The sequence below is a fragment of the Phalaenopsis equestris genome, unplaced genomic scaffold, assembly GCF_001263595.1.
Source record: "Phalaenopsis equestris unplaced genomic scaffold, ASM126359v1 Scaffold234078, whole genome shotgun sequence".
Lineage (NCBI taxonomy): Eukaryota > Viridiplantae > Streptophyta > Magnoliopsida > Asparagales > Orchidaceae > Phalaenopsis > Phalaenopsis equestris.
Window position 1 is genome coordinate 139106 of NW_018252004.1, and position 12929 is coordinate 152034.

Below are 12929 nucleotides of genomic sequence, written 5' to 3' on the forward strand. Positions count from 1 at the left end.
GGGGGGGGGGGGGGGGGGGGGGGGGGGGGGGGAATTGAGGCGGCGATGAAGGAGGAGAGCTTGAACTGTGAGGGCAGCAAAGCGGAGGGAGAGGAAAGCGATGACAACAGTTGGGAATGTTTGTGAACTGCAGGATTGCAACAAGAGTGTTGTCCGGGGTTGTGGCAGTAAGGGGAATTCCTGGAATGAATGAAATTGTTGGTTGGGAAAAAGACAGCAAGGCTGCTGTCCTGCATGGCTACAAGAAGCAACGAGGTGAGGGAGGGAACTGGGGCGGGGATGAAGGTAAAAGGGCTTGGACTACGAGGACAACAAAGAGGAAGGAGGGGAAGGCAATGACAGTGGTTGTAAAGGTTGTGGAGGAGTTGGGTAAGGATAAATATTTTCTTAGGAAGGAGCTATAGACAAAGCACCACTTGATCCCTTGGAAGGAGATGATCACCTTGGATGAGTTACAGCCGGAGCACCTTCTTGCATTTGGATACGGGGGAATTTCTTATTGTCTGCGGTTGTTTTGACATAAAACACCATAAAAATTGCATTTCAAACCCCAATACAATACATATATAGGAAATGACTAAAAAAGAATGAAAGATTATGAGAAAGAAAGCATAAGAAAGAAAAACGGGATTGTTTCGACCACCCATCTCTCGCAATATTGTATCATGTGGCACTAAAGCAGCCCAGTAACGTGAAAATTGTGTTTGAAAGCTCCAACGTTAATTATTCTTATTAAAATAAGAAAAATATTTTATAATTGTAGAATCAAAGTTAACCTCATAGTTGCTTAGAATGCTGTCCACACAAAAACAATATGAATTTTCTTCTACATTTGGTCTATTCCCTTCTATTGTTGTTGGTTCTGAATTTCTTTTTTCATTCCAATATTCTATCTCATATTAGGGAATTAATGTCTTCAATTATTAACTTGGAGATCTTATGAAAAAAAATTGTCAACCAATTTCGTTAATGAAATTATATGCTAGTTGAATTCCTTTGATGTAGTTTCTGTCAATTTCTATATGTTTTGTTCTATTATGTTGCATTGGGTTATCAACATATTTGTTTCTAACTAGTTTCATATTTCTTTACTGCACTTTCTTGTTGGATTTGTTCTTTAAAGAGTAAAGTGCTAGCTAGTTTCATAATACGACTTCATCGGATTTTCTTATTTGATTCTTACTTTAAAAGACTAAAGTGCCAAAGTAATCCCCTCGCTATTTGCACTAGGTCATTTTGGGACCCAGTGTCTATAAAAGTGGCAAATTAGTCCTCACACTTTTTTAATTTGAGCTAAAATAGCTCCATGGTTTATTCTATCTCTTAACCCACTTGGAGACTATTTTAGCTCTTATTAAAAGAGTCCAGGACACTTTTGTAGACATTGGACCTAAAATGACCCCATGCAAAGAGTCAGCGGACCATCTTGATATTTTCCTCTTCTTTAAAATATTTTTTTCTTTGATCTCATAATATTAGCATCAAGGCCGTTGATTGCATCTCCTTTGAAATTCTATAGGAACAAAAATTTAGGGTTTTTTTGGGGCAGCTGCAACTTATTTAACTTATCCAGATAAACAACTTATCCTGATAAGTTGCTGGTCAGCAACTTATCCGAGTAAGCAGTTTGACTGTTTGGTTTGTGTGTTTGAGAAACAACTAATTTTGGATAAATGACCATTCTGCCCATATTTTGGATAAGTTGTTTAGCTGTTTGATTTGTGAGTTTCGAAAACAGCTGATTTGCAAATTTTTTATGTTAATGAACAATTTGGCACGCAGAAGCTGTAATATTTTCAATAAAACTGCAACGTCTACACATTTCATATTTAATAACTAATAAAACCCCTTCATAACATTAGTTTTTTCGGAACGCCCTTTATGTTCAAGGAAAGCATAACTTTTGTAAATCTATTCTCATTTCTAGCTCTCTATAAGCCACCAAACTTATAGAGAGAATGAAACCACCGTTCATATTAACAGGGTTGATAGCAGCAGGAAACAACCAAAAACTTATTAAAATTGAGTTCTCATAATGCGAAACAGCCAAGCTAATGCTAGCCGATATGAAATGAGATCAACTTCAAAAGGGCAACCCTCATATATCAATTACATGACAAAAGAATTTCATCCTAGAGCGTGGGGAGCATATGAACAACAAATGAGTGTTGTCAGTCGAAGGAAGTTATAGTCTGCTACGTCGGAATTGGAGGATCAAAACGCTCAGTTGGGGCGAAAGACATCCAACAGAGAACACTTAGAGAGGAAAACCCATCTTACGGCAACGTCGACGGCCTCTGCAGACATGAATTTCGACGAACTTCACCATCCCCACTCACTTTCCATTATACTAGCGAACAGAACTTTGAGTTGAAAGCAGTTAGGAATCCCAAAATCCTTGTTGTTTTGGAAGGACCCATCAAAAGAGAAGCGAAACTGGGGATTGAATGAGATAGAGAAGTACGAGATGGTGCGCGATATCGGATCCAGGAACTTTGGGGTCGCGAAGCTTATGTGAAACAAGGAGACAAAGGAGCTCGTCGTCGTCAAACATATCGAAAGAGGGCATAAGGTTCGATCTAGAAGAGGAGATGGTGAGGGGGTCGATAGCTCCGTCCGTGAGGAGGAGAAGGCGAACGAGAAGGTCGAGTGATTCGCTTAGAGCAGAGAGAGCGAGGGCCACATACTTATTTCGCTCGAACGAAACGCGGATCGCGGGGTCTTACCCGTGATCCGCGTTTAATAAAAACCTGCCAACGAAGTTTTTAAGAACGCCTCCAAAACGCATTATCTAAACAGCTGGTGGCGTTTTCAAAACGCCACCACTGTGAATAAGCTCCCCCAAACGCACCCTTTGTTACATCTGCGGTTTCGAAACTGTACAGGAGCAAAGATTCAAAGTATAATATGGTTATTTAGTGATTTTTCAAGCACGTTCATAATTTTCATTTATACAAGTTCCCAGTGTTGTGTTGCATTTTTTTTTAATATTTGGCTAGTGCCATGTTAAGACATTGATAGCAAAATGCCGAGGCTCCTACAAGGCAGCTATTTTACCTTAAAAGGAAGTTGTTTAAATTTAATCAAGTTTTTGTATTATTGATTGACTTAGTGTTTGGATATGAACAATGGCTTTGGTTAAATGATTTTTTGGCCTATTAAGTGCATCTGGTATTTGGCGTCTAACATCATCATAAAAGTTTGTTGAATTTGGTATATTTGCTATAAGATAGATCGAAGGCAATATTTTGAATTTTCGTTTGGTGCATGTACGGTTAAAATCTAAAGATTTGAACATATTCTCTAGTGATTGTATGTGAACTTATGTCTCATATTGTGGCCTCACAGTTTTGCCCTCTATTGGAACTGGGTCACTTTCCTCAAGAGAAGCTGAAGGAAGAACAAATGTTTCTTCTGGGGAAAAGGTATCATATTTTCATTTTTATCTTTTCCCCCTCTTATATGATTTTTAATTTCATTCTCTCTCTGTAATATTTAATGTTCACGGACTGATTTTTTATCATGAGAATGAAGGATAGATAATGTTTGGTTTCACCTAGGAGTTCATGGTAATTTATTTATGCAATAATTCCTGGCTTTTGATGCTACTTATTTTAAGCAATTTTTGATGCTTGAAAATTAAAATATTATCTACAATTGGTTTGAGTATTAAGTGCATTTTAAGGTTTTGTGGATTTATTCTAGTTTAATCATAGTTCTTGATTTAAGCATGTTATTTTTTTATTTGGATGGTTCTGTCAAATGAGAGAAAACATCATCAAAAGGTTATACCTGAGTTGTAACTGATTAAGTTGCGTTGCAATTATTGCTTTTTTTTGACATGCTTCATTTTGGATTCCAGGAGGCTCATAAGCTGCTTCAGCCAGCAGACATGACTCTAAAAACAATGGCAATAGAGTTTGCTGAGTACCAGGTGAGAAGCGTGCGCTTTTTAGTTTTAAATGCAAATCTATTCTAGATGAAACCTAGTTAGGGCTTCAAATCGCAATCTATTTCGGAAAAGTAACCAACGGCACTCTGTATTTACTAATTATTTGTTCCATGTCAGGTTTGTGTGGATATTTTTATTACCACACAGGCTTTTGTAGACATTGCTTCAGTCTCTGTGGTTCCAAGAACAACTGGAGGTCAGGTAATAGGTTCACAAATTCTTGTTTTTATGACACTTTATTCGTCAATTCTTGCGCAAAATTGCCTTTATGAACCATGATATTTTATAGAGTAAGAAATCTTGAAGGTTCTTATTTAATGATTATTACTTTCTAAAGCTCTGTAATCCCCTATCCTTTTATTCCCTTCAGCGATTATAGCCAATTTAATGACTTTCTGTTCACATTCAGTTTGTTTGTTATATGAAAGTTTATAAACTTCTTTTCCTTTCCCTCTGCTTGCACTGTTCGTACTAGTATATTTATAGCTGTTGTACTTTTTTTTTTCCGAAGCAATTCCAAGTGCTCGCAGTTTGTGAAAAAGATTAAATAATTTAAATCTTTTTAGTTCAGCTTGTCACTGGGAATTGTTTTACTTTTCTTTTCCTTTCATTATGGTGTCCTATTTATTGCTTGAATTACATTATTTGAATTTGAATTCGTTTATGTTTGTCAAGATTGCTCAAACATGAAGGTTAGATATGATTCAATTATCATTATTATGTACTAGCACAACTATTAGGGCTTAGACCTGAGAATTCTTTTTTGTCATTCATTATTGTTAAATTTTCTACGTTGTGCTCATTCTATTTTGCACAAATTATTTATCATACTTATTCATGTTACCTTTTGATAGTTCAGATCTCTTTCTAAACCTTCTACATTAATTTTATCTTTCAATCTGATTATTGTATCTTCTACTCTACATCATACTTTGTCAAACCATTGGGATTTGTTTTCCATAATATTATTCTGTAAATTATTTCCGTTATCCCTTTTATATAATTATTTATTTCTTCTTAGCCTATCTTAATAGTTTTACCCCACGTCCATTCTATCATTCACATTTATGCCAGGCTCAAATTTTTCTAATAGTGATTCTTAATTGTGAAATACTTAAATTTTTGTAACAGTATTGATTTTATTGTGGTTTTGTTGATTTTCTTCTAGACTCTGTCATTCTTTTATTATATAGTAGTTTGAAGTCACTTATCTATTTAGAATGCCCAATATTAATTGTATTACATCCTTATGCTCTTGTATGTATAATAGATCCAAATGTTTTAAACTTATTTCACCCAGATATCATTTGTTCTTGGAATAATTTTGACAAGTTTGTGTTAAATTCAGTAACACTAAAATTTCATTTATAGTAGTTTATTCTATTAATGCTGAAGTCTAATCATCTAAAAAATCTCTTTATTCTGACAATTTTAACTTACTCGGATGGAGTTTAAACTGTCATTTACAAATAGCTTACACTATTGTATTTTACTAGGAATATTTCTTATATTCATCTTTATCAATAATGAAAACACAGATTTAATATCAATCGATTCATATTATTTTACTGTGATTTGATGACTCCTTAATCAATCAACAACTACTTCTAATGGTAGTTATTGCTCAATCATTTTTATCTTTAGTCATATAGCATCCTTTGATTGCAACTTTTTTTTTTAATTGTTGACTTAATCCAATCATAATCATTTACTTTTTTCAAGACTACTAAAAGCAATATCAAAATATTTTTTTTACTATATATATAAAAAAGGGTACAGATAGGTTGTATGAGTGGGCCCAAATAGACACCGAACCCACACAATATAATACACAAAAAGCAAAAATAAAAACCCAAAAATAGATGGTACATATAAGATCAATTGGGACGACCCAATTTAGTTCTGCCTCTGCATCTAGCTCTCGGAAGGGAACCAACTAACAAATTGGTGAGGTGCGTACCATTGCCCGAAGTAACCAAAGTATCATCCATTAGATTTCTTAGCTCAAGTAGATCTCCATTCTTCTTCTTCCTCCTGAAAGTTTAGACCTGTCATTCCTCATCCGAAGATTGTTGCTCATTCGAATGAGATGTTAGTGCTGTAGTAGAAAGATTGTCAACAGTTGTACCCACAATAGGTTCAAATGTATGTAAGGCATGAGTTGTCACCGCTACCCCTGATACTTGGGGAGCTGCAAGGTTCTCTTGATTATTAGTTCATGTAGGCAGAGATCCTTCAGTACTGTTTTCAATAGGTTTTGAAAGTGTAGGTTGCTCAACAGAGCCGTCCAGCTTCACATCAATCACAGATACAATATTTTCTGCGGGGTCCAAAGGGGCAATTAAGTCAGACACCGAATCTTGTCCTGTGGTAGTTTTCTCTCCAAGTGGAACAAATATGCCCAGAACAGTGGGGTTAGATCCATCCTTATTCACTTGATCTTTAGATTTCAAATTAGGATGAAACTTATGACATTTATCAAGGGTATGCCCGTATGCATTTATCAAGGGTATGCCCAAACATCTTACAATGAGAACAAAAGGAGGTTTATGCTCTATGACGATTTGTTATCAGTATCCATTATGAGTTGTGCCCAACCAGACTTCAGTAACATCAGGTAAAGTAATATCTCTTTCCACAAGTATTCTGACCACATAAGGTTTGGTTAGATTGAAAGTGAGTAGATTTAGCTTCATAAGGTCCCCAAGCATGATCCCAATAGAGTAAAGAACCTGATGATGAAAAAAGTGCAGCTTGAGACTAGGTAGACTAACTCATACCGGTACAGTAGGAGATTCATAATTGAAGTCAAAATTAGGAGACCACTTGAGTAACTTTATTGATTTGCGTGCAATGTTAAGATATTTTTTTGGAGAAAATCCGAGTGTAGTCTTCAACCACGGTTAATTGAATCGACACATGTCTCCCATCTATGAGCCTCACTTTCTACTTCAGACACATGAACTTATTTCACAAGACATTTGTTCTTACAAAAACTAGAGTGAACTTATTTCACAAGACATTTGCTCTTACAAAAACTAGAGGATGTCCCTGCAACTAACTTCATACGACACTTACAAAATTTAAATCCAAGCTGTTACGGTGAAACAAACTATTCTTTTGGAACCAAATCACTTCCATGAGGCTTTTTTCTTGTATAAAACCGAAGTAATTCTTTGATATCAATGTGATTTTCTTTAACTCTTTTTGTTCTACCTTCTCCCATAACTTCATTGTATGATTCATCAATTGAATTCATTATATTATGAAAATTCTGATTTATTTAAACATATTAGCACAAAATGATCCTTCTGAACCAGTTTACATTCTCTTAGTTTTAAATTATTTAAAAGAAATAAAATATTATTAGCATAATTATTTTAATATATTCCAGAACCTTTAAAATCTTATGATTTCTCATACAAACCAAAATTTTTACCCCTTTACATCTAGAATGCCTTGTGCATTTTCTATTCATTCTTATTTTTCCTTAATGATTATGTTTATTACTCAAAAAAAAAATCTATCTTAAAACTTTCATTTAATGCTTTCTTCTAATATCATTTGTATCTTTTTCTAATGTGTTTCTTCATTAAGAACATATTATCATTCATGTTCACTTGTAATGTATCTGTAATATCGAAGTTTTTAGGTCTTTCATGTAGATTACTGCTATGGAGTTTTTTGCTTTTTAAAATTTAACTTTTCCTATTTTATGACCCACTCGGGCCTCTATTTTTTTCAGGTTTATTATTATTACCCATTTTCTGCACTTTCCGACACTGCCAAGCTCTACAATGATCTAAGGTGGAACATCAGCAGGCCCCAAGGGTTTGAGGCTGTAATGCGTGTTAGATGCAGCCAGGCATAGCTCTTATCATTTTGTGCATGCTAATTTTCTTTTGTACACATTTATAATTTATTTTTATTGTCTTACTTTTAACTTTATTTAATAGGGTCTCCAAGTTCAAGAATATTCAGGGAACTTCTGCAAGCGTATTCCTACTGATATTGATCTTCCCGGGGTCAGTCCTTATAAATATGGAATTTATTGTTTATTAAGGTCCTGTAAACTTTTTAGTGAGTTACTTGCATGTCTTTTTTTTTTTTTTTTAATTGTTTGGCGGTTGAGTTTTGGTGTTATTTCAGTCAAGTACTGATTTCCATGTCAGTCTCTGCAACAGGCCAAGGCCTTCCGCACTAAAAAATATTAGGAGGGTAAATTGGGTGGGGAGGAGAGAGAAAGGATTGATTCTCTTTTTTACATGGATGTGCACTATCAGTCCCAAAAGGGTTTTGGGGAAGAGAGAGAGGGTGAGGGAGGGAGGGAAAACTTGAGGGGAGAATTTGGTTTTGTTCTCTTCTTTCATTAATTTGTGCGCCCACTAACTGGCTGTGTGGTGGCTGGGAAGAGAGTGAGAGAGAGGGAGAGAACTTGTGTAGAGGCTTAGTTGCCTTCTTACATGCTCACAGAGGGAGGGAGAAGCATTGGCACAGTAGAGTGGATGACTCTTTTCATACTTGGATCCACACGCCATCTAGCTGCAGCAATTGGTTGGTGGGGGTGAGTTGGGCATCTTAAAATTAAATTTGATTCCTCATTTCATCCTTTTTTAACGGAAAAAGTTTTCCCCTAGCCAACTAGCTACTTATAACCTCATATTTTAAAATTTGAAGAAAGCCTTCTGGTTAAAATCCACTTGTTTCTTTCAGTCTATAACGTTTCAGCTGGTCATTCTAAATTTTATTGATTTAGCTTAGGTGTTAGCTTTATGTTTATTTATGTTAAACCTTTAGCTTGTCATCTATATTCTTTTGTTTCACTTAGATCTAACCGTAATGAGTTTTGGTTGTCCTATCTTCATATTGGAATCCTTACTCGGTTCTAGAACTGTGTTTTGGCAGATTGATTGTGATAAAGCCATAATGGTGTCTTTTAAGCATGATGATAAATTCCAGGAGGGGACAGAGTGTGCTTTTCAGGTACCTTAGTAAATTTGGTTTCAGTTACTGCCTTCTGCCTAAATACAGCTTTTTTCAGTCTGAGATTTTGATTGGTCTACTCTTGGGCTTTTCTGTCTGAGATTTTGATTTGTCTACTCTTGGGCGTAATTCTTTTATATTTTGTTGAGAATTACTTCGAAATTTTATAGCACGCTATTTGTTTAATTATTTTTTCAGTGCGCACTGCTTTATACTACTATTTATGGACAAAGAAGGATTCGAGTTTCAAATCTCTCTCTTCCCTGCACAAGTATGCTAGGAAACCTCTTTCGTTCAGCAGACTTGGATTCACAATTTGCTTGTTTTTTGAGACAAGGTAACTTATTTAATAATTTTTTGTGTGTGTGTGCTGATTACTTTCTAGCATTAGCATGAACATAAATGCTTTTGTAGATTATTCTATAGCATTAATATGATAGTATTACCTTTGTCTGTTTCGTTGAAATACATAAACATGTGGGAAAATTACATGTTCATTGAGGATATATAGGAGTGCTTCACTTCATCTATATTTTTTGAAAGCTCTTTAATGTAGTTTATTTTTTTAACATGCAAATTGGTCTATGAGATGAAACACCTCTCTTTGTAGAGATTTTTTGTTTCCCAAGTTTCTGTTGGGTGGTATGACTAAATTTGCATGTGACATTTCGTCTTTGTCTAAGAAACCTTCTCTCATAGTTTGACCCATTTTGATGGTGGGTATTGCTCAACATGGCCTTCACCCATCTCTCTTCGCTTAGCCCAATCGAACTCACATTCCCCCGTTTTCCCCTTCCATAAACTTTTCTTGTATTTGCATTGCGAAGGAATAGGCCTTAATTTCAACAACAATTTGCTTCTCAACTGCACTCTTCTTTTGTCTTCTTATTTTCTCTGTTTATTTGTTCATTCCACCACGCTTGTATAGGTCTACCACTCCATGAAGTTTCGTACCCATTCTAGATGAAAATAATTAAAAGGTTTGATCCCCTTGGCAATCTGGATCTTTGCATTGTCTATGGGCTTTGCAAAGGTTCTTTGACGGGGGATTTACTATGAACCTCCAGGAACCCAAGTTGCTAACTTTGAGTAATCACAGTTTTAATAACTTCAATAGAGAAATCCCCTCATTCCTATCACTGCATTAACTGAAATTCTCTATATTTCCCTCATTTTTTCAGCTGGCCACTCCCACACCAGATAGGAGCAGCTTAGTCATCATGCTAAACATTTCATACTGGAAGTTTGAAAGTATACCCATTGAATCTTTTTTCTCGCCATGGGTGAAATCTTACCAAATCTGACGATCTCATGTTAGGCAGTGCTCATTGGAAAGTATGAACCTTCATTGTTTCCTTTTGGAAAATTTACATGCATTGCACTCAATTCTTATGTTTTTACACATCTCACATCTAAAGTTTCATATTTACATACATAGCACTTTGGTACTTTAAACCTATGAAAATTTAAGTCTGTGATATGTAAATACATAAATATTGTGTGCTATGCTATGTAAATGCCCTTTTCTTCTATGTTGGCACAAATTTGTGCCATGGACATGATTGTTGAGCCTGCTGGATCTATGCATGGTTTATTGACCTTAACGAGTCATCTGCCATTGCTAGTGAACCTTGCAACGGACTCAAGCTTGATGTCACACTCTGCCATCTTAAAAAAATTAGCAAGAAAACTATGGAATGGAAGATTGTAGAGAAGACCAGAATATAGAGAGCAAACCAAGGGACTCTAGAAGACTCCACCACATTCTAGAGAATGTTAGGAAAAAAAGTTCCAAGGATAACTCGAGAATAACCTAGTAAAGTCTAGGGTTTTGTATGTATAAGAGATTAATGTAGAATTGTCTAGAAATTAACATATTCAAATGTAATCTAGAAAGTTCTTTTGGACTTGGAGGGGACTATAAATAGAAATCCCTCCCCTCATTTGAAATCCATTCATGAACCATCCAATTTTCCCAGTATTTAAGTGTTGTAATCACTCTTTCGAAGTGTTTCTTACTCCATTACTTCTCCCTATTCTTTTTCAAAGAGTTGTGTGCTTATAAATTCATGAACTGTGAGGGTTAGACTGATTTAGTGTCAAGGAAGAGCGCTAAAGCCACACAGGTGACGTGAATAAGTTAGTCCGTGACAGTTAATATTTGAGCCTTAGTTTGAAGGTATGACAAAGAGCGTTATAAAGCACGTAATGGAGTCTGAAGCCACTAATGTGAAATTATCTCAACAAGGGCGAGGTCGACAAGAGCTACGAGATCTAGCTACATCCAAACCACCTGGGCCCAAGGAAATCATGCACGACTTTGATTCGCGCTTTGCTCGGGTGGAAGAGGCAATGAATGGCGTGAAAGCCCAAAGAAAGGATCTTGGCCAAAAGGTTGATGGACTCGAAGAGGAGGACATCACAATCCATTTAACGATCAGAGGTATGATGCTCAAACTGGAGGAGTCTTTAAAAGAGCAAATGGCTAAGATGTGGGAGGATTTGATGGGGGAGCTCCAGGAGGTACGAAGAGCCCGTTAAGACGAGATGAGAGACATACGTGCTAGCTTGGAGATGCTTGGAGACATTTCGCTATGCAAGAGGGCTCTAACGACATCCACCAACAATTATACTATCGAAGCCAAACACATCGAATTACCAAAACCTAAGAGTTTTGGGAGAGCTCACAACACAAAGGAAGTAGACAACTTTCTATGTGGACTCGACCAATACTTTAGAACGATGGAGATTATGGATGAAGAGAGAAGAATACAATTTGAAACTCTTTATCTCTCTAACATCGCTATGTTGTGGAGAAGAAGGCGTGGAGACATCGAGAAAGGTATGTGCACCATATCCAATTTTGATGACTTCAAAAAAGAGCTAAAGATGCAATTCTACTTTGAGAATGCGAAGGAGGAGGCTAGAGCTCGATTGCGAAGGCTCAAACTAAAGGAATCGATTCAGAAATATATTACGGAGTTCACAAGCTTGGTTTTTGAAATTCTCGACATGTATGACAATGATGCTCTTTTCAACTTCATGGATGGACTCCAATAGTGGGCAAAGACTGAGCTTAAGTGGCACGTAGTGCAAGATCTTGCCATTGTCATCGCAGTCTCCGAAACCCTAATTGATTACTCAAAAGAGTCCACAAAGTCTAAAGATAAAAAGGGTACTTATGTCAAAGGTAGGGAAGACCAGGATCAACACAAGGAAGAGTCCCGCCACGAATCAACTTCATCCAAGGCAAAAGACAAATGAAAGTATAAAAATGACAAAACTAATTCACACAACAAATGCTTTCTTTGTGATGGACCACATTGGGCAAGGGATTGTCTTTAGAAGAAGGCTCTAAACTCTCTCTTTGTATGTCATCGGGAGGAAGAAGGTGGTGATACGACGACACAAGAAGGGGCTATACAACTGCTAAATGGGATCCAAGCTCCAACAAAACCTCAAGCAAAGAGGGGTTATTCTTTGTGGAGATGGTAATAGGAGAGAATACTACTAGAGCAATGGTCGACACAGGTGCTTCTCACAACTTCATTTTTGCCAAAAGAAACAAAAAAGTTGGGTTTGTGAATAACTGAAGGAGTCGATTCACCAGTAAGGCCAATCTATGAAATAGCCAGAGGAGTAAAGACCAGTATTGGAGTGTGTTCAAGTACCTTGGAATTCTCTCTCATTATGATGGATGATTTTAAAGTGGTATTAGGGATAAACTTGGATTCCCAGTACCCTTCACTAATAACATGTGCATCATGGAAGTGAATCAAGCTTGCTTAGTACTAACAAAAAGGGCTAATAAGCAGGAAGTCACAATGCTATCGACCATCCAGTTCAAGGAGGGCATTCCACAAGATGAGCAGACTTGCTTGGCTACCCTTCTTGATTCCAATGAGGAAGGAAAGCCCCAAAAAGACATGCCAAGGGAAGTGGTGGTAGTGCTTTAGGAATATAAATGTGTTTCACTAGAATTATCAACAGAACT

General features: G+C 36.4%; 1 protein-coding gene across 1 annotated transcript in view; it reads left to right on the plus strand.

Annotated features, from left to right (window-relative positions):
- Window positions 1–12929, plus strand: part of LOC110038828 (protein transport protein Sec24-like CEF) — a 59874-nt gene that overhangs the window by 27265 nt on the left and 19680 nt on the right. The window contains exons 12-18 of the mRNA XM_020743740.1: window positions 3349–3425; window positions 3863–3934; window positions 4070–4153; window positions 7698–7817; window positions 7909–7977; window positions 8858–8935; window positions 9134–9272. Of these exons, the coding sequence (XP_020599399.1) occupies window positions 3349–3425; window positions 3863–3934; window positions 4070–4153; window positions 7698–7817; window positions 7909–7977; window positions 8858–8935; window positions 9134–9272 (639 nt within the window). The remainder of the gene's footprint in view (window positions 1–3348; window positions 3426–3862; window positions 3935–4069; window positions 4154–7697; window positions 7818–7908; window positions 7978–8857; window positions 8936–9133; window positions 9273–12929) is intronic.